The 22933-nt window shown below is 42.5% G+C and overlaps 1 protein-coding gene across 1 annotated transcript in view; it reads left to right on the forward strand.

The window, feature by feature from the left end:
• Nucleotides 1-22933, forward strand: part of COASY (Coenzyme A synthase) — a 634994-nt gene that overhangs the window by 306276 nt on the left and 305785 nt on the right. Inside the window, exon 4 of the mRNA XM_082272521.1 lies at nucleotides 8877-9008. Within this exon, the coding sequence (XP_082128647.1) occupies nucleotides 8877-9008 (132 nt within the window). The remainder of the gene's footprint in view (nucleotides 1-8876; nucleotides 9009-22933) is intronic.

Raw genomic sequence — 22933 nt, forward strand, 5'->3', positions numbered from 1 at the left:
AATAAAATTAGTTGTGACTGCACTAAGTTTGAGTGCTGTGTGTCGTCATAACTCCCAGCTGGATGGAGGGGAAATTCATTATCTATTGGGGGGTTAGCAACTGAAGGGCTGTAATATCATCGTGATTGCCTCCTGACGAGAATTGAGCTAACAGTTTTGGTGTCATGAAGTTGGATCTGCCAAAAACACAGTATGGGGTAAGTAATTATACTTTTATTATTATTATTACTACCCTATACTGTCAGAGCAGATAAACGGTACCCAGTTAACCGCTAATTTTATCGCCTCCCGGGAATCTGAAATTCCCAAAAATGGGGTCTGATACTCCAGCGCCTGAAGCGCCAAAGATAATATGGGGTCTGGGACCCGGTTACAAAGCAGTACTGTGTGTGATAGTGAATTCTCCCTCCAAAACGTGTATATATTTGTATAGACACTTAAGTGTATTTAGTCGTTATATAAGATTGCATGCAATTGTGTAGATGTATGAGGAAATTGTATGTGATATTAAGCTGAGCATGAAGGTATACACTTGGCCACCAAGGATAGTTAACAGCAAACCATGAAGTCGGGTGTATATAAAACTGATTATTAAGACGCAGGAAACCACATAAATTGGAAAACTAGGTTTTTCCCAATAAAGTATAAATACTGACCTCACTACCCCTATATAGATATATATAAACCTTCAAACTCAGCTGATCTCACTTTGTATTCTGAGCTTAAGATAATGGGAAATTTTCAAGGTAAGGAGAATTCCGAGAAAATGATGAAGTTTTACGTTTAGGAAGATTGTATGAAAATTGTATCGTGTATGGGCAACCTTAGATCCATGAATCGTTATGTTGTGTTCGTTTTAACACTGTTCCTAAAGGTGCTGTATCAGCAAAGCATTTCATAACATTGAATGAATGTTGGTTGCATAATAATTTGTTTTGTGTTTATGTTTTAAAGTGATGTTATTTTGCCACGAAAAAGGTAACAAATACGTACTATACTTGTCATGGCAGCTTTTAGAAGCAAGGAAATATATATTTGGTGTGTAAAGTGTGACCTTAAGGACTAAAACTGTATCTCTATCCTTTAAAAAAAAAAAAAAAAATCGTAAGCAATTTTGAACTTTCATCATTAAGGTTTTGTGTCACCGACTTTTCTTTCTTTATCACTGACTTTTTAAAAAATATATTTTCTAGTGCCTTTTTAGCAAACAAACCCCCCCCCCCCCTTCCCCCCTCTCCTGTCTGTGACACAGGTAACTGCAAAGGGACTGTAAATAAGTTGTATTGTCATACAAATTTAACTATCAGTTTTGCTTTGTAGAGAAAACAAGTTTTAAGGAATGTTCCGAATTGCTAAAGAATGGGTGACGTATAGGTTCTTGTATTCAAATGAGAAATTACTAATGTTTTGAGCTGCTCATTTTTTTTTCAACCATGGTGAACAATAATAATTTTTTTTTCTTTAAGTTTATGGTATACCATAATAATATAAAAAAATATAGAAATCCACGTGGTAATAATTACTTTGACGTCAACAATTTTTGGTATTAGAGAAGTGCACTGTTAGGAAGGGAAATGTTTGATATGCTTACTGTATGTTAAATTCCTCTAATCGTTGGTTTATTTCTAGGAGGAAAAGTAAAATATTTTGTTACTAAACCTTTCTTGATGCTTATTCCTCAGATAACTTTAATTTGAGATTTTCAGAACGAACAAGCACAGCCTTCAACCAACCTTATGGGAGTATTGTTTCCAAATTGTTTTTTTCTGATTGATTAGTTTTTTTATGGGTGTTAGAAAGTTTTTATTTATTGGGTGTCAGATATTTGATGTGTTCTAATTTGACATATATGAGCTGTGGCATAAATGAGGTGCTATGCTTTAGATAATTAAGCATCTCTGGTCTTTTTTTAGAGTTTTCTTTTGGTATATTGGTACATACTTTTGTATTCTGGTGCTAAACACTAATTTTTGCATCCATGATCTAATTTATGCACTTATGCTTTTACTACCTTTTCTCTTGACAAGATTATTGGTATGGGATAATGTGCTCAGGCAGATACTGTAGTACTACTCTTATATTATAATCTTGGATACAAATGAAATTTTACAGATTTGTGTACATATACCATATGTAACTCTGGAAACTAGTGAGCTGATTGTCATTTATATGTCACAGCACGTTATCAGATGTGCAGTATGTGAAATCTGTATTGTTAAATAATAGAATAGAAAGCTGTCATTCAAAAAAAAAAAAAAAAATAGGATGGAAGTGGTTGGCTTGTTGATAGTATGCTAAGAATTAAAATGAATTTATGCCAGCGTTACTACTTTGATAAAATTTTAAAGGTAACCTCCTGCGGTGAATTCAATTAGTTGATCTCTTTTCATCCAAAAAAGTGACTCATTGCCCAGGTTTTGCATATGAATGGTTCTTGAAGTCAGATTTTGTGTCTCCAAGGCCATTTGGTTTCAATTTCCTGTTCAGGTGTCACCAAGCAATTGTGCAAACCCGTATGGATTTATGTTTGCATGAGTACTGACTTCTAGCTGTTTTGTGTGTCTCTATGTGTCCATGTACACAAGACAGCTTGAGTTTCACTCCCTGTTGTTCAGTGATCACAGCATCTTAGCCATGCAAAGGATTCTCAGTTCTAGGTAGCTTCCTGCTTGGGTGAGTCAGAGGACTGCAATTTAACCCATCTCCACCTCAGGAGGAATACAAGGCAGTTCAACCCCTCCAAGGGCCCTCACCATTGTTGCATGTGTAGACATGCTGTGTTCTCCCAAAACAGTGCCATTAAGTATCCTTCCTGTTACCTGCCTTCCTGTAGGCCCTAAACCTCAGTGCTGCGAGTAGTTAGTTTCACTAGCATTTATTTTTGCTGCCTGCCTATAGGCCAGAAGCCCAGTGGCGCAAAATACTCCTGCCATTCTTGTAAAACTTGTATTTTTGTCTCAGTACTTACCTGCTATTCTTGCTAAAGTCAGAATGACTTCAGACCCGTCTCAACCCCATGAGTCCATTTATTCTCATATCTAGAGATTTTGCAAGAGGAATATGTGGTAATTGGAAAATTAAACAGTGATTATGGTGATATCTCGCTCTCGTTTCCTTTGCCAACAGGTGCACCAACCCACCCATTCAAGCCTGGAGACAGAGTCCTGGTGAAGGCCCCTCCATAAGCTGACGTCGCTAGACCGACCCCACGGACCTCCTGCAACAGTTCAAGCAGTGACCAGAACAGCGGTACTGACAGACGACTCCCCGGTTTGGATCCACGCATCGCGACAGACGGAAGCCCCACCCCTGGACCCCACGACAACTTACCGGAGATTGTGATGAGCACCAGCCGAATCATTGGAGATTGTGACGACGAGCACCAGACGAGTTCCAGCTGGATCTAGACAGACGCATTGGTACAATGCCAGCGGACACCCCTACTCCTGGAAGACTTTGCATTCGTGCGACAGTGGTACGCTTTGTAGCAAGCTGAGCACTAGTAGCCACTGTCTGGTTACTTGCAACATGTGCTCACCCCCCCCCCCCCCCCGAGAACCTCTCCTCATTTTGCCCTTGCTCACCCCAGGAAAAGAGAGAGACACGAGACATTCATGTCTCCACTTTACAGTCGAAGTCAAGCCGATTGGACACAAAGGACATTGTTTTTACGTTGTAGCCGCCAGGGACTAAGTCTGACCGTTTTGAAACGAGGGTTGAAAGGGAATTTTTTTCCTCTTATTAAACGGGAGGTTTATTTTTTGCCCTTTCCTGGAAAAGGCTTTAGGACATGTTGAAAAATCACATGCCATCGTCAACAGGTGGTATGTGCTGCCATGGTCTATTTTGTAGTGACTTTATTACCATAATAATGGAGTTGGATTTTTCAGGCCATGGATTCTTGCAAGCTATGGCCCTCCCCATTGAACATGTCTGTTTTGATTTGATAGAATTCTAAGAAGTTATATCCCTATGTGCACACAACCAAGTCACCAGCCTACATACACCTTGGAATATAATGTCACCTGTTTTGTGCTATTCAGAGACTCTAAGTGATCCCACCGTTATGAATAAGCTGGGATCAAAGGTTGGGTTGAAAGATTGTATTAATATGCCTTATGATATTTCAGATATATATTTCAGTTTATGCTCATTCTACGATAGACTGTGGCCCCCTTGCATTTACATAGTAACGAGCTAAGACGGACAACCATTCATCCATTTAGACGACATGTAAACACCTGTTGATTCATTCATTCGAACACTTGTCAGTTGGATACTTAGCATTTAGATTACAAGACATGTTACGTAAACAATTGACAATTGCTTACATTAACACATGACAACTGAATGCAGCCGGGCGACTCTGTCACAGGACACAAATTATTATACGGGAACACCTCACATTGACACAAATGCATGGCAAAAGCAAAGGCCCTTTCATGTATTGTTCTGTCTGATATGTAATTTGACTGATGAATTGTAAACCGGGTTTGGAGCAGTCTTTCCTGCTCAACAAATGTGCTTTAAATAAGAGCTACACTTGCAATAAAATTAGTTGTGACTGCACTAAATTTGAGTGCTGTGTGTCGTCATAACTCCCAGCTGGATGGAGGGGAAATTCATTACCTATTGGGGGGTTAGCAACTGAAGGGCTGTAATATCATCGTGATTGCCTCCTGACGAGAATTGAGCTAACAGTACTCACTAGGTGGTACCCGGTGCCTTCCCTCCTGCACAAGTACTATCCTAATGCCTCGGGGTTGTGCTGGAGATGTCAGGAGGCAGAGGGGACTTTGCTGCATGTCTTTTGGTCGTGTCCTAGGCTGTCCGGGTTCTGGAGTGCGGTTAAGGATCTTTTTGGGGAACTTACTGATCACATAATTCTGGATACCCCAACCTTCTTTCTCCTCCAAGTTTCCGATATCCCACTGGGGAGGTACAAAAAGTCGATCCTTCCACATATCCTGTGTGCGGCCAAGTCGTGCATTCCCATGTATTAGAAGACCTCCCACTCGCCCGCTATTAGGGATTGTTTGCGCGAACTGGAAGAGATCAATTAATGGAGGATCTGACCCTCACGGCTCAGTATAGACGTAACAGATATGAGAAGACCTGGGGTTTCTGGAATGTGTTTGTCCTCTCTGACAGGGGAAAACCTCTGATGGGTTCACAGGATTAAACTACGAGACCTGCTCACATCCATGTCCTTCAATCTGCCCTGGTTTCCCCTATACACCCCCCTTCCCCCCTCCCCTATCCCCCCCCCTCCCCTATCCTTCCTCCCCCCCTTTTATTTTTCTCCCTGTGTGTACCCTCTTGCTCATTCCAGCTTCCTCTTTTTCTCTCTATAATCTGTTCTTAAAATATGGTTGGGACAGTTGGAATTGCCTATGGCTCAAATGATCTGTCTGTCGGTGCTCGGGTGTCTTGGGGCCTAGTTTACACTCTTTACATCCGTAACTGGTATGGCTTCGCTGGCCTCTCTTAGATCCCTGCTATCTTCTCATTGTGATTATAGCTACTGTGTTAATTTTCTTGATTTTCTTTTTGGTGTATATGCACTGTGTAATGCCATTGTCTGTTTACTATGCCGTTGTTTTTTCCACTGTTTCTGACTTTCTAAATAAAACATTTGAAATAAAAAAAAAGGAAATCAAGGAAGCAAAAATTAAAAATGAACGACGATTGCAAAATATAGTAGGACAAATCCCCAAAAATTCTTCAAATATATTAATAGTAAAAAGGTTAGGTCTGAGTATGTAGGCCCTTTACAAAATAATCAGGAGTGGTTGACTGGGGACAAAGAGAAGGCAAATTTATTAAATATTTTCTTCAGCTCTGTGTATACAAAGGAGCATGTGGGAGCTCATGACCATAATGAGGATGGTATTGACACAGCCCCAAATTATCCACAATGGCTCAAAAGTGAAATGGTCCAGAAATATTTAGACAGACGAAGGGTGGATAAAATGCCTGGACCAGATGGCCTCCACCCACGCATCCTAAAATAATTGAGCGCTATAATTTCAAAGCCTTTGTTTCTAATTTTTAGGGACTCGTTAAGGACTAGAATAGTACCACTGGATTGGCATAGGGCCAATGTGGTGCCTATATTTAAAAAGGGATCAACATCTTTGCCAAATAACTATCGACCTGTTAGTTTAACTTCTATAGTCGGGAAGATACTGGAGAGTTTAAGAAAAGACCACATAGATGAGTTCTTGCTGGAAAAAAATATTTTAAGCATCAGACAGCATGGATTGATGAAAGACAGAAGTTGCCAAACAAACACACTTTAACATTAAGTAAAACCTTGGATAGAGTTGGCTGTGGATGTAGTACACTTGGATTTTGCAAAAGCATTGGACACAGCTCCCCATAGTTACATAGTTACATAGTTAGTAAGGTTGAAAAAAGACATCAGTCCATCCAGTTCAACCTATGATGCGTGTGTGTGTTTGCTTTTAACCGTACATTGTATACCCCTGTATGTTGTGGTCTTTAAGGTGTCCATCTAATAGTTTTTTGAAACTATCAATGCTCCCTGCTGATACGACTGCTTGTGGAAGAGAATTCCACATCCTTACCGTTCTTACAGTGAAGAACCCCTTACGCACTTTAAGGTTAAACCGCCTTTCCTCTAGTTTTAGTGAGTGGCCACGTGTCTTATTGTATCTCCTTTCTCTGAATAGTTTGTTCGTTATGCTCGGGTCACCAGTACAGTATTTGTACATTGATATCATATCATATCGGCTAATGTGTAAGGTAAAGTCTACTGGCTTGGAAATATCAGCTTGTAAATGGATAGAAAATTGGCTAAAAGATAGAATTCAGAGAGTAGTGGTTAATGATTCTTTCTCTGAATGGTCTAAGATTATCAGTGGTGTACCCCAAGGTTCAGTGTTGGGACCCTTACTTTTTAATAACTTTATTAATGATATAGGGTCTGGAATAAAAAATAACATTTCAGTCTTTGCAGATGACACCAAGCTTTGCATTGGCATAACTTTTTTACAGGATGTCTCCAACTTACAAGCTGACCTCAATGCACTGTTTTATTGGGTAACTATGTGGCCAGTGAGGTTCAATGTTGATAAATGTAAAGTTATGCACTTGGGGGCTAAGAATATGCATGCAGCATACATACTAGGGGGAGTAGAACTGGGGGAATCCTTAGCGGAGAAGGATCTGTGTGTTCTGGTAGATCCTAAGATTAATAATAGCATGCAATGCCAAGCTGCGGTTTCCAAAGCAAGCAAAGTCCTTTCTTGTATTAACAGAGGCATGGACTCCAGAGAGAGAGATATCATTTTGCCCCTGGACAAATTGTTAGTAAGACCTTATCTGGAATATGCAGTTCAGTTTTGGGCACCAGTTCTTAACCACTTGCCGACTGCCGCACGACTATTTACGTCGGCAGTCAGCCCCTCACAGGCAAAGTGACGTAGATCTACGTCGCTAGCCTGTGAGGGTCTAGGGAGCGAGCGTGCGCCCCCGCGTGGTCACGGACCCCCCCCCCCCCCCGCACGCGTGTGACCGGCGGACCCGATATCCGCCGGTCACTCGGCGATCGTCGCTGCAGAGGGAGAAAGTCAGGCGGCTGATGTAAACAAGCCGCCTGTCATTCTCCCCTGTGTAGAAACAGTGATCATACGGTTCTACTATATAGGGCCGTTGATCACTGTTCCTACAGCTCAAGCCACAGCCAGTCACAGTTAGAATCATGCCCCTAGGGATACACACAGCCCCTCCCTCTCAAAAAAAGTTAACTCCTTCACTGCCAGTGTAATTTTACAGTAACAGTGCATATGTATAGCACTGATTACTGTAGAAATGTCACTGGTAACCCCAAAAGTGTCAAAAATGTCAGTCAAGGGTCCGATCTGTCCGCCGCAATTTCGCAGTACCGCAAAATTTTGATTTTTACTTTTTTTTTTTTTTGGAATTTCATATAAAAAAATGTGAAAAATATTGCTATTTTTGCAAAATTGACGCTCTTTTTTTGTTTATAGCGCATGATCAAAAAATCGCACAGGTGATCAAATACCACCAAAAGAAAGCTCTGTTTGTGGGAAAAAAAGGACGTCAAATTTGTTTAGGTACAGCGTCGCACCACCGCGCAATTGTCCTTTAAAGTCACGCAGTGCCGAATCGCAAAATAGGCCCTGGTCAGGAAGGGGGTAAAATCTTGCGGGTCTTAAGTGGTTAAAAAGGATATCGGGGAACTGGAGAAAGTGCAGAGAAGGGCAACCAAACTGATAAGAGGCATGGAGGAGCTCAGCTATGAGAAAAGATTAAGGAACTGAATTTATTCTCTCTTGAGAAGAGTAGATTAAGGTGGGATTTTATCAACATGTATAAATACATAAGGGGTCCATATAGTGAACTTAGTGTTGAGGTATTCACTTTAAGGTCAACACGGAGGACAAGGGGGCACTCTTTACGTCTAGAGGATAACAGATTTCATCTCCAAATACGGAAAGGTTTCTTCACCGTAAGAGCTGTGAAAATGTGGAAATAAACTCCCTTCAGAGGTGGTTCTGGCTAGCTAACTAGATTGCTTTAAAAAAGGCCTACATTTTTTCCTGGATGTACATAATATAAATGGGTACTAATATTTATAGGTAAAGTTGATCCAGGGAATATCCGATTGCCTCTCGGGGATCAGGAAGGAATATTTTTCCCCTGCTGTAGCAAATTGGATCATGCTTTTCTGTTTTTTGTTTGGCCTTCCTCTGGATCAACTGTGGGTATAGGATTGTATATATGGGATTGTATGGTTGGGGTTTCTTTACTGTTTTTTTTTTTTTTTGTTTTTTATTGGTTGAGCCAGATGCACTTTTGTCTTTTTTCAACATAACTATGTTCTCTAGGGGCTCGAAGAACTGGATGTTCATGAAATCAAGCTGGTCACAGATCCTCAACACTCCAGCATTGAAGAGGAGAAAATTAGTTCTTCTAGTCTCAGGAACAGATTATTAGGGACCCTGCTGAGACCTCCAACTGTAAGCATCCTTTTTTACACTCTTTTTTTTTTTTTTTTTTTTTTTTTTACACCAGCACTTTTCTTTTCCTTGTTCTGTAAACAATGTTGTGCTTATTTATTCAGGCAACAGTTTGTAAACTTTAGAAACCTATGGCACCTGACTTTAATCTAATTGAGAAACTTTTATAACAGTCTTGTCACTAAGTAAGCTCCGTGCTAGGGCAGTGATTTATGTGAATGGTTCCTTGTACTTTGTAAAGTACCTCATAACACATATACGTTACGATAATAATACAGGAAATTAATTGGAATGTTTTGCTAATCATCATTGATTATCTGAGTGCTAAACCCAAACTGAGCTTTTACTTTGAATCGGCAAAGTTCTTTCCAGAGCGCATAAATACAAAAGGTATGCAAAGTTTTGAGTGTCAAAGTTTGATTTCTTTAAAAAGCAGCCATAACCTTAGTAGAAAAGCCTGTCCCCTGACTGCAAGCTGCAGAGAGACTTTGCTTTCTGTATGGAAGGAATTTGCTGAGGTTTGATAAGTTGAATCTCATTGAGTCTGAGCTAGAGCTTCATAGTCAGCAGGAAGTATGAGCTTTGCGAATTCCCAAAAGTTTTGTAGCATGCTGCCAGGAAACAATCTCTTCTGTTCAGGCTACGGCTGCTTTCTAAAGAAAACAAAGACTTTAAACACCTTTTTCTTTTTTTGATGCACCTAGAATGTGTTTATCTGATTTAAAGCAACAGTTCGGGTGAGCTTGAAATTGCTAAAATAGACATCTGACCTTGAACCTGGTGTAGTACCACCTATTTATTAGGTGTTTGATGAGTGTAGAAATATGCCTTAACCACTTCAGCCCCGAAAGGTTTTACCCCCTTAATGACCAGGCCATTTTTTCCGATACGGCACTGCTTTGCTTTAACTGAAAATTGCTCGGTCATGCGACGCTGTACCCAAATAAAATTGATGTCCTTTATTTTCCCAACAAATAGAGCTTTCTTTTGATGGTATTTGATCACCTGTCACAACCCTCCTAGGGTCTTGAAACAGTGACGGAACCCAATTGCAGCAGAACTGCACTCCCTTACAAAAACACGACCCTCAGGAGCACCTGGAAGTGGGGACAGGGTCCCGAAGGGTCTGTGGTGGCACTGAGGCCTTTAATGGGAAGAAGAAGAAAGCGAGGTCCGTCAACCCGAAGTCAGGGCAGGTGGCTGGCAAGAGAAGTCGATCAATCCTGAGTCAGGTCAGGTGGCAGGCAGGGAGAGTCAAACAGAAGATCAAGGGTCAGGAACCAGGAACACGAGCTGAGAATCAGAAAAAAAGGTAGGTATACGAGAGCAAGGAAAATAACCAAGCACTGACTGGAAGGCATGCTTGGTTTAAATAGAGAGCCAGGATCACATGATCGCCTACCTCCCCCTAGTAGGTGGGGCGCACAGGAGTTATAAAGGGAAGTCAGGGACCCGGCGCCATCTTGATATACACCATAGTCTCTGACCTTCCTTCCCCTACCAGATCCACAGCCCTCCACCTCCACCCTGTGAAGAACTGGGTCCGTATGGCAGCCTTTATCTTGCCTCGGCGGCGAGAGAGAGCGGGAACAACCTCAGACCCAGGAGAGAGGTCTCTGAGAGCGGCAAATGCCACAACTCCACCACGAGGATACCACGGGCGCCCAGGAGCGGGTAAGTACACGGCAGTGCCGTGACAGGGCCCCCTCCCTAGACGCGACCTCAAGGCGCAAAATAGGGTTGGCTGACCTGGGTGTCTCCTGTGGAAAGCTCTAACCTTGGCAGGTGCGTGGACATTCCTGGCCTGCTCCCAGGATCTGTTCTCCGGGCCATACCCCTTCCATTGGATGAGATACTCCAGATTTCCCCTACGACGTCTGGAGTAGAGGATCTCCTGGACCTCAAATTCTTCAGAGCCATCTACAACCACTGGAGTGGGTGGCGCAACAATACAGGAAGGGAACTTGTTGGGTTTCCATGGTTTTAGGAGGGATACATGGAAAACAGGGTGTAGCTGATAGGTGGAAGGGAGATCTAGACGAACAGCCACTGGAGATATCTCGGTTACAGTGAAAGGCCCTATGTAGCCTGGTCCCAACGTCCGTGAAGGGCAGGACAAATGCATATGCTCTGTGGACATCCAGACTTTGTCCCCTGGCACATAGGTGGGTGCTGGGGACCTTTTCTTGTCGGCATATCCTTTGTGGCGTTGTTGTACTATTTTCAGGGTCCATTGCAACATATGCCTTTGTTGTCTGAGTTTGTTCAGACGTGAGGCTACATCAAGCACTGTATTAGAACAAGACAGCTAAGGAAAGGCACATGGATGGAAACCATAGTTGGCATAAAAAGGTGTCATCTTGCTGGAGTGGTGCATGTGGTTAATGGAGAACTCTGCTTTGGGAAGCAAAGATAGCCAATCGTCTTGAAGATGCGTGGTGAAACAGCGAAGATATTGTTCTAACGTCTGGTTGGTATGTTCTGTTTGGCTGTTGGTCTGAGGATGATAAGCTGAAGATTAACAGCACTGAATCTTTAGGTGACTACAAAAATGGGACCAGAAACGGGAGGTGAATTGAGAACCTTGATCAGTGATGATGGTTTGGGGCAATCCATGTAGGCGAAATATGTTTTGCTGGAAAAAGGAGGCAGATTCGGTGGCAGATGGGAATCCTATGGAAGGAATGAAACGTGCCATCTTTGTGAATCTATCCACTACCACACCATGATGGTGTTGTGTTTGTGTGATGGGGTAGATCCACAATAAATTCCATGGCTATGTTGGTCCATGGCCTTTGAGGAACTGCCAGAGGTTGTAGAAGGCCCAATGGTTTTATCCTTGGCATCTTTGACTGGTCACATACATCGCACGAGAGGACGTAATCCCTGATGTCCCTCTTGATAGACGGCCACCAAAAATAACAGCTAATGTTTTCAAGTGTCTGGGTAACTCCTCCTCCATGGCCTGCTGAGAGGGTATCATAGAACTGGCTAATTACCTTGGACTAGAGTGAGGGTGGTACATACAGCTGTTCGTTTTAGTACCACAGTCCTTGTTTCTGGGTCAGAGGAGGTAGAGGGGTGGTTGGACTGCCGAGTTGCGTATACAGTCTAGGAGTAAGACCTGTATTGCTAGGAATTGGTGTGGGAGTAGAATGGTGTCTTGGGTGTGATCTATTGTTTGTTTTTTCATATATGCTTGACAGGTCATCTACTTTTTGATTCTTTGACCCAGGGTGCTAGGTGATCTGTAAGTTGAATCTGGAGAAGAACAAGGCCTAGCGGGCTTGACGGGGACATTATCTTTTGGCAGCACGTAGATACTCTAGATTACGGTGGTCTGTAAACACAGTTATAGGTAAGGGTTCTTCTTCGAGTAGATGGCACAATTCTTTTAGAGTCCCCTGACCGCAAGTTCCTTTTCACCCACATCATATTTTTTTTTCAGCAGGTAGGAGTTTTCAAGAGTGCCCAACTCTGGCTAGTTCACCTTTTTGTTTCAAATAATTTTGTTTTCTTTGCACTTAAACAAGAAGTAAACAAATAAACAAGCAGTATAAAGGAACACGGGTTTATGTGTAAGAATCAACAAACTTACCTTAAAGTTACATAGCTAATAGCAACCAATATTCAGGTTAAAACTTGTGTATAAATTTTTTATTCCAACTGTAATGTAACAACTATGTGGTAGTAACGGTGGTCGACGTCTAAACCCTGAGGGTGAGGCGTAAATGCCCGTCTAGAGGAAGTATAAAAGAACTAGCTGGTGAAGGTGATGAAGAAAGTGAGTTTCAGATGAGAACATAAAGAGACTGTGCAGTTAGTCAGAGGTCAGGTGGCCATGTGTGAGTGAACAGCTAAGTTTTATATTGACACACGTTCCATCCAGACTTTCCTTGGTCTAAAAAATTGGGGTTTAGTGATGAATAAATCCAGATAGATCATTAGAGACTGTTATAATAATTGTCAAAGTTTGATGCTTCTGGGGTGTATTAACCATGGTGACCAATGTTTGTGGAATTTATCTTGTGTGCTCTTGAGAAGAATATTGCAATGCTCATTAATAGTATTAGCAAGTGCAGTGATGGTTGGCGGAGAGGGGTTTTTCCATGTCCTAGCCAATACTATGCGTGCTGAGATTAGAATATGATGCGTAATAGGGAGGCATTTTTCGGGCCATGGTAGAGAGCTTAGACCAAAGAGAGCCATTTGTGGGGTAAGACATTGGGTAGAATTAGTCACACTAGAGATAAGGGCCGATACTCCTTTACAGTAGGGGAGAATTATTGGGCAATCCCACCAGATGTGGAGGATATCTCCGATTGCGTTGCAATTCCTCCAGCATTTTCGGAGAGTAGGAGGATGAAATGTTCGCTAGTTTGACCGGTGTGTAATACCATTTATGATATATTTTCATTAAAGTTTCCCAGTGGGAGAAATTTCTAGATAGAGTAAGAGGTAGTCGAAGAGTGCAATACCATGCTTCAGAGGGGTAAGAGAGTTGCAGCTTGTGCTCCCAAAAAGTCTTTGTGGTAGATTTGTCTGTGGCAGAGGGACAGGTTAAACTTTTGTATAGAAAGGATATTCCCTTAGGCTTATCCTTTGTTTTGGTAAACAATGAAAGCACCTCCTTGGTATCTGTTTTTGTGGATAGTTGTAGAGAGGAGAGAAGATGTCGAATCCTTGGGTATATGAAAAAAGTCTTTGCTAGGGAGTCCATAGGTTGAGGAAATTTGTTGGAAGCTCCTGAGACTTTGGAGATGGAATAGGTCTGCAATTGTTGTAATTCCGGCCATATGCCAGTGATGTACTGATAGGTCCGGAGAAAGAAGTTGCAGTGAAAGTAAGGGGAGATGTTGAAGAGCTTCGATATGTATCCCCTGAGATGTCTGACAGATAGCCTTCCATGTTTAGCAGGTTTTAGGGCGCCGTTCTCTGCTGCAGACTCAATTTGAATCCATGGGATATTTGATTGTATAGTCCACCACTGCTTTGCTTGGTCCAAAATTACCACTTTATAGTATGCTTTAACATCTGTGGCTCCAGGCCCGCACAAGCCGTGGGTATGCTTAAAGTAGATGCCTTCAGTCGAGGTTTACGAGCTGCCCAAACAAAGGTGTTAAGAGTATGTTGGATTTTGGCTAAGTCATCTGGAAGAAGTGGCAGTGGAAGGGTCTAGTAGAAGTAGAGGACATGTGGAAGTAGGAATATTTTGGCTAAGGCTATTCGCCTGGCCCAAGATGCAGTCATGGACGACATGGCGTGGCCGATTGAGTGCCTCTTTTGAAGCAAGGCTGCATGATTAGCTCGCAGTAGCATGGAAGCTGGGGACGTAGGTTGTATACCTAGGTAGGTCATAGTGGATTTCGGAGCCTAGGAGAACTTTTTGGATATCTCAAGCTTGAGGTTGGAGGGGGGGGGGGGAGTGATATTCCTATCATTGCAGATTTGGAATGATTCAATTTATACATGGAGATGGTGCTAAATTTTTCTAGCACTTGACATATGGCGGGGAGTGATTGTAATGGGTCAGTTAAGGCAATGAGGATGTCGTCCACATACAGGCCTATTTTGTGAGCTTCATCTCCTACGGGGATCCCAGAGATCTGGGGGTTCCAGCATATTGCCTGCACCAGGGGCTCTATCACCAAGGCAAAAACCAGGGGCGAGAGTGGGCACCCCTAACTTGTGCCATTGGTGATAGGAAAAGAGTCTGTGAGGATGCCTGAGGTCCAAACCTTGACTTTCGGAAGGAATAGAGACTAAGGATGGCCCGCAAAAATTTGCCAGTGATACCAAACTGCTTTAAAAGCTCCTCCAAGTAACCCCCAGTGTACTCTATCAATTCCTTCTCTGCATCTAATGATATCAGCAGAGAAGGCGTTCGAGGATGTTCGGCCCAGTGGATAAGGTCTACAAACTATCGCATTCCATCAGAGGCCTGACAGTGGGGTATAAAACCAACCTGATCTGAGTGTACAAGAGCCGGCATGTGTTGTGCAATGTAAGAGGCCAAAAGTTTAGCATAAATTTTGCGGTCTGTGTTAAGGAATGAAATGGGACGATAATTGGATGGGTCATGAGAAGACTTGCCATGTTTGTGGATAGTCATAATGACGGCCTCAAGAGACTTGGGAGAAATTTCACCTGTAGCAAGAATCCTATTCAGGCATTCGCATAAGTGGGGGGCTAAAGAGGCATGATAGGTTTTGTAGTACTCATTACTAAAGCCGTCAGGGCCCGGAGCTTGGTGCGAGGAAAGTGATTTGATAGCATTCTGCGTCTCTTGAACTGAGGAAGGTTGAGCTAGCGAGCATGCCTATTCAGAGGTTAAGGAGGGGAGGTCCAAGGAGGAGAGGAAGTCTCTATAATTGCTATGTGGTCTGGTTGCGGCTCAGTGGGGTATTCGTTGAGGTTATATAGTTTAGAATAGAAGGAGCTAAAGCAGTTGCAATATTCTTAGGATTGAAATGTAGATGATAAAGGATGGTGGCACTACTTCTCTAAATATATAAAAAATAATTAAAGATGGTGGTACATATAAATATAGAATTATATAACCTATTGAGTATGAAGGTGCTGAATGCTTTGTGCAATAGTTATATGATAAATATGGAGGGGATGTTAAGGGACCACATACAAGACTTTAGTAATGAAAATGGTGGTATTAGTAGTAATCAGCATGGATTCATGAAAAATCGTTCTTGCCAAACCAATCTATTAACCTTCTATGATGAAGTGAGCTGCCACCTAGATAAAGGTAAGCCTGTGGATGTGGTGTATCTGGAGTTTGCAAAGGCCTTTGACACCGTTCCCCACAAACGCTTACTGTTCAAACTGAGGAGGGTAGGTATGGACCATAAGGTGAGTACCTGGATAAAGAACTGGCTCCAGGGGAGAGTGCAAAGGGTGGTGATTAATGGGGGAGTACTCGGATTGGATGGGTGTGGAAAGTGGGGTCCCCCAGGGTTCTGTCCTGGGGCCAATCCTGTTTAACCACTTGCCGACCGCTGCACGACTATCTACGTCAGCAGTCAGCCCCGGCCAGGCAAAGTAACGTAGGTCTATGTCGGCACTTCCCGCCGGTCCAGTGCATGCTCCCACGCCCCCCGCCGCCGCCAATGGCTTGATTGGGTTCAGAACCGATCAGTCATCAGGTTCAGCCCAATGATTTTTGGCCTGGACCTGTTGATCGGTTCTGCCCAATTAGATTCTGTGCTGAGCCTGTGTAATGTAAACACAGGCTCAGAAAAGATGTGTCCTCCGCTCCCATGATCCTTTTTGGATCCAACGTGAGAGGAGAGCACATCTAACTGTAAGTATTGCACCAATCACACACATTTACACTTAGATAGGCACATTTAGGCACATTTAACCCCCGATCGCCCCCCCCAGTTAACCCCTACACCCCCTGTCACAACACACACTGTATACAGCATGAAGATTTGTGACCAGGTGTAGCACTTGCGACCCCCCCCCTTTTTCACTTAAAATACCCGCCACCCCCCCAATAAAGATTTCACCCCCTGATCCCCCCCTGATCACCCACAGTTAACCCCATCCCCCCTGTCACATTGCACACTAATACAAACGTAATATACTGTTCTTTTGTATTTTGTATTAGTGTGTTTGTGACCTGAATTAGCGATAGCGAGTTAGTTTCTGTCCCAAAGCAGGTTTAGGGTCCCCGCCACCCCCCCAATACAGATTTAACCCCCTGATCACCCCTACACCCCCTGTCACAACACACACTGTATACAGTATATAGCATTTTCCTATATACCTGTATAAGTGTGATTTGTGACCAGGTGTAGCGCTTGCGGCCCTCCCTTTTTCACTCAAAATACCTGCCACCCCCCCCCAAATAAATATTTAACTCTCTGATCCCCCCTGATCATCCACAGTTAACCCCTTCCCCCTGTCACATTGCACACTAATAAAAACCTAATATACTGTTTTTCTGTATTTTGTATTGGTGTGTTTGTGACCTGAATTAGCGCTAGTAAGTTCGTTTCTGTCCCAAGGAGCTTTAGGGTCCCCGCCTACCCCCCAAAATTAAGATTTAACCCCCTGATCACCCCTACACCCCCTGTCACAACACACACTGTATACAGTATATATCATTTTCTATATACCCGTATAAGTGTGACTTGTGACCAGGTTTAGCGATTGCCACCGTTGCTTTTATCCTTAGGATACCCTCCACCCCCTCACAATAAAGATTTAACCCCCTGATCACATCCAGTTAACCCCTTCCCCCTGGCACATTGCACACTAATACACACGTAATATAGTGTTTTACTGTATTTTGTATTAGTGTGATTGTGACTTGAGTTTGAGCTAGCGAGTTAGTTTCTATCCCAAAGGAGGTTTAGGGTCCCCACCACCCCCCCATAAAGATTTAACCCCCTGATCCCCCCCTGATCACCCCAGTTAACCCCTTCAGTGCCCTGCCACAGTGTCACTTTTATAGTGTACAGTTTTTTTTTTTCTGATAACTATTATTAGTGACACAGGTGACATTAGCCAGTGTTATCCAAAAGGTGCGTATATAAACCAAGCCCATATATGCACTAGCAGCGCTAATACACTCTTACTGACAAGAGAGGCGAATATGTCAATAATTCAAATCAATGAATGTGATCAGCTCTATTTTTAATCAATCAATATAAACTTCCTGTTGGCAAATCGGCATGCAACAATATGTCATGCAAGTCTCTTATTCACAGCAATGGAAAGATTAGAATAGTGTGGAATAGTCCCAAGACAGATCTTCCTCTATTCATCCAAACCCCACCAAGAGCCTTCACCACACCGACGTGCTCCCCTAGGTATTAAAAACGTACCCTCATTGCAAGGATCAAGCGCTTTTTGACCAAATCAAGTGATCCTCCACTATCAAATGGCGATCCACCTCCAGGTCCTGGTATAAGCTTGTCAATATGGATCAGCGATTCCTCATATCCTCATATTATGATCACATGCAATGAAAACAAGGGGACCCATAGCGTAACACGTACCACACAAAATATTTATTGATTAAAAGGATTTACACTCACATGGGATAAGAAGTTTCAAGCATATCGGTGTACCGAAGGAATTTCCCCTGCTTCTCCCACCACAAACACTGCCTCCACCGCGCCGCAAGGACTGGGTGCCTCTGTAGCTGACTTCCTGGTTCTACGGCCGTATCGACAGCGTGACGTAGGACGCTATGCAGGGTTGCCTTGGTAGCCGCGTGCTCACGCACTGGCGCGTTTCATCATCACTGATTTCAACTGAGGGCGTGAGCACGCAGCCCGGCCACCTCATTTAAATACTATCAAGACTGGGCGGTAACACAGCGTCCACTCCCAGCCGCGAGCCGGAAGTTCAGCATCAGCATACATCCAAATCCTGCAGACAGTGGAGTCACCGTACTGATATGTCACCCAAAACCCACAGTCTATTATATTCTTACACAAAACCCCCAAATTAATTAGCGGTAGCATTATTAACAACTAACACACATGTGCACTGCGTAAACATACAGACACATCAACTGCTGCCGTTTTTTTGTATAAAACACCGGGGAAAATTGTGAACTGTGCATACCGCCAAACCAAAATTAATTAGCGTAGCATACATCATTATACACAAATAGCCATACTTCCTCATATCCTCCACTCCTTGCTAATCGCCCCATAATAATTTGTGTATCAATGTTACGAACTTCTATGACCATGATAGGCCTGCAATCACACAATTAAAAAATTGATGAGAATGCATCTACACATTGCGGGGCTCAGTCCAGGAGGGTAAGATGCGAAAAATGAATGACTGTTAAAAGGTACAGACAAAAAAAAAACTCCATATGATTAAATATGTCATGATTCTATTTAGAACCAGAGCCATAATTACATGGACTCCAGACATATCAAGATAATAATTGAATAATATAAAATGTACAAAATATTAAATAACTTATTGACCTAGGTCATGTAAATAATTAACATCAACAATTATAAAAGATCATAATCCTAAAAACTACCTGAGGTAATTTAAAATTAAATTGATGCCATAATCCTAAAACTACAGTTTAAAAGGTGGTTAAAAATGGAAGAATAGAATAGCAAGTAAAGGTGGTTAAAAATGGAAGAATAGAATAGCAAGTAAAACTCCAAGTAGTAATATATGTTCCCTAAACTGTCTAGTTGTCTAAAACGGGGTCAAAGAGGAAAATCTTATAAACACCAGCTGACCACTAGTCTCCTAAAATTAATAATTACTGATAAAACAATTAATGTCGAGCTTGACATTCATACCATTTGGAACACGAGCATTGGTCTGGTAGATCCAGAAGGTTTCTCTTTTGGACAGTTCCCTAACATGGTTTGAAACTCTCCATACCTGATCCACTTTCTCGATCCCCCAGAAAAGCAATCCAGAGGGGTCCCTATTGTGATGGTGCCTGAAATGCAGGGAGACACTATGATATTTGTAACCTTTGCAGATGTTCCCTATGTGTTCGGAGACCCTTTTTCCCAGCGTCCTCTTAGTACGACCAATGTAGATCAACCCACAAGGACACTGGAGGCCATACACCACATGTGTCAACCTACAAGTGATAAGGTCTTGGATCTCAAAGCTCCGCCCATTGGCCGTCGATGTAAAGGACATATGAACCCTAAGATGGACTTTAACCTTTAACCCACCCTGTTATCCCAAAAAAAATTTGGTCTGACAGGAGGATCCAAGACCTTTTTCACCAATTTATCTCCAAAACGAGGTGCTCTTCTATATATGAAAACCGGCTTTTCTGGTATGGCTTTTCCAATAAACTTATCCATCTGCAAAATGTTCCAGTTGTTGCGGAAAATCTGTTCAACCTCTCTATGTTTGTTCCAAAACCGTTTTTTGATAATCATGGCCTGCTGTTGATAATCCAAATCTGTCGTGCAGTTTCTCCGTACGCGTAGGAATTGTCCCTTGGGTATATTTTTTAACCATGTGCTGTGATGACCGCTATGCACAGGTAAATACCCATTTCTGTCGGTCGGCTTAAAATAAGCCATCGTTACCAACTTAGAATCCTGCACTATGACCTCTACATCCAAATAATGGATGCTTACAATTAAATTCAAGTCTGATATTATTATTATTAACATTGAGGCCATCTGAAAAGGCCTTCAAAGAAGCCTCACTACCTGCCCATACAAAGAATAGATCATCTATATCAGTGGTTCTTAACCTTGTTGGAGGTACTGAACCCCACCAGTTTCATATGCGCATTCACTGAACCCCTCTTAATTGGAAAAATTAAATATGATTTTTTCAAATTCAAAACATAGGTATATATTTATACATAGGTGCACAAAATGAACAAAACCATTAAAGAACAAAACCATTAAAACATGATTTTCACACAAAAACATAATAATGAATATTTACTGCAAATCAGTGTGACTTCTGCTGTTTTCTTTCAGAGACCAATTCAGAAATGCGCGGCTTTATCTTGGCAAGTGCCACTCTCGTCATTTTCGCAACAAAGTCTGTTCCTTTTCTTCGTTTTTATGCCCAGCATCCTCAAAGGATTGCTCGCAAAGATATGTTGAAATCACACGACGTACCATCACGACAGTTACAATTCGACTACTGGGCGCGCCAAATTCCCTGCAGCACAGATAGGCCAAGCGATGTTGCGTGATCACCTGCAGCCAATGAGCGGGGCGTGTCATCAATCATATGAGTCGGTTGTGTGTCTTGACCTCCGCCGAACCCACGAGACTGACTCACCGAACCCCTGGGGTTCGATCAAACCCAGGTTAAGAACCACTGATCTATATATTGCTTGTATAAGATGAGTTCCTCCCTGGCAGCAGCATAAATGTAGCGATCCTCCCACTCCCCCATGAAGAGATTTGCTAGGCTCGGGGCATATTTTGCGCCCATGGCAACGCCCCTCTTCTGGGAGTGGAACGTGCCCCCATACCAAAAGTAGTTATGGGACAAACAAAATTGTAAAAATAGATCCTAGGAATCTCTTCTGGGGGAATGGAATATCTGATCGCTGACACAAGGCCCAATTCAGGGCCAGGAGAGCATGCTGAATCACTGTATACAGGGAGGCCACATCTGCAGTGACTACAAATACATCTCCCTGTGGTAACTCAATCTCTCTTATAATTGTCAGAAAATCTTTAGTATCCTTCAAATAGGATCTTAAACTTCGGACGCTATCATAGTTACATAGTTAGTGAGGTTGAAAAAAGACATCAGTCCATCCAGTTCAACCTATGATGTGTGTGTGTGTTTGCTTTTAACCGTACATTGTATACCCCTGTATGTTGTGGTCTTTAAGGTGTCCATCTAATAGTTTTTTGAAACTATCAATGCTCCCTGCTGATACGACTGCTTGTGGAAGAGAATTCCACATCCTTACCGCTCTTACAGTGAAGAACCCCTTACGCACTTTAAGGTTAAACCGCCTTTCCTCAAGTTTTAGTGAGTGGCCACGTGTCTTATTGTATCTCCTCTCTCTGAATAGTTTGTTCCTTATGCTAGGGTCGCCAGTACAGTATTTGTACATTAATATCATATCCCCCCTCAATCGTCTCTTCTCCAGAGAGAATAGGTTCAGTGCTTGTAGTCTTTCCTCATAGCTGATGTCCTCCATTCCCCTAATTATATTTGTTGCCCTTCTCTGGACTTTCTCCAGTTCCAGCACATCCTTCCTGAGGACCGGTGCCCAGAACTGGACAGCATACTCCAGATGTGGCCGGACCAGAGTCTTGTAGAGTGGAAGAATAATCTCTTTATTTCTGGAGTGAATCCCCTTTTTTATACAACCCAGTATTCTGTTGGCTTTGCTTGCGGCGGCTTGGCATTGCATGCCACTGCCAAGCCTGTTGTCTACCAGTACCCCCAGGTCCCTTTCCATCCTAGACTCACCCAGAGGTTCCCCCCCTAGTGAGTAGCTTGCTTTCTGGTTTCTGGCCCCCAAGTGCATTACTTTTACATTTTTCAACATTAAATCTCATCTGCCATGTAGTTGCCCACCCCGTTATTTTGTTCAGGTCCGCTTGCAAGGTTTCCACATCCTGCATAGAAGATATTGGCATGCCTAGTTTAGTATCATCTGCAAATACTGAGATTGTACTAGATATCCCCTCCTCTAGATCATTTATGAATAAATTAAACTTCTTATCCTGTAAGAAGTCCAAATACTGCCCGATTCTAGAGGTAACGGAATTGATGCTGTTTACAATGGGTCTTGGCGGGGGGGGGGGTTCTTATAATTTTTGTGGATTTTAGGCAAAGTATAAATAGTAGGAATCCTACTATAACTCGGTATCAAATACCTCCTTTCCTTTTTAGTTAGGATTCTCTCTCGAAAACCTATATCCACTAATCCTTCCAATTCCTTTCGATAGGAAAAGTTCGGATTACCAGGCATCACGCCATATGTGGTTGTGTCAGATAACATATCAGACAACTGTTGGTCATAAAATACTTTGTCTAGTATCACGACCCCTCCTCCCTTATCAGCTGGCCTGATAATGATGTGCTTACGCTTTTCTAATAGTTCAAGGCCATGTCTGATGTAAAGAGGATTGACATCCTTTTATAGGGATAATTTTCTCCAAATCTCGGAGCACAGACTGTTTGAATACCTCTATTCATTGATTAGCAGGTTGAGGCGGATTGAATACTGATCTATTTTTTAGACCACTATCTTTTCCTATAGCACCACTTGAACCATATTGTACATTATTCACAATATTTCTATTGGGGTTTAGGATGTATCGCCTTAAATTTATCTTCCTAATGTACTTGTGGATATCAACGTACACATTGAATTTATTAATTGGCCTTTGGGCCGCACATTTTAACCCTGCATTTAATATATTTGTTTCCTTTTCTGTGAGGGAAGTGTTCGTAAGATT

This window comes from Pelophylax lessonae (genome assembly GCF_965119305.1).
Source record: "Pelophylax lessonae genome assembly, chromosome: 11".
In the NCBI taxonomy this organism is placed as follows: Eukaryota; Metazoa; Chordata; class Amphibia; order Anura; family Ranidae; genus Pelophylax; species Pelophylax lessonae.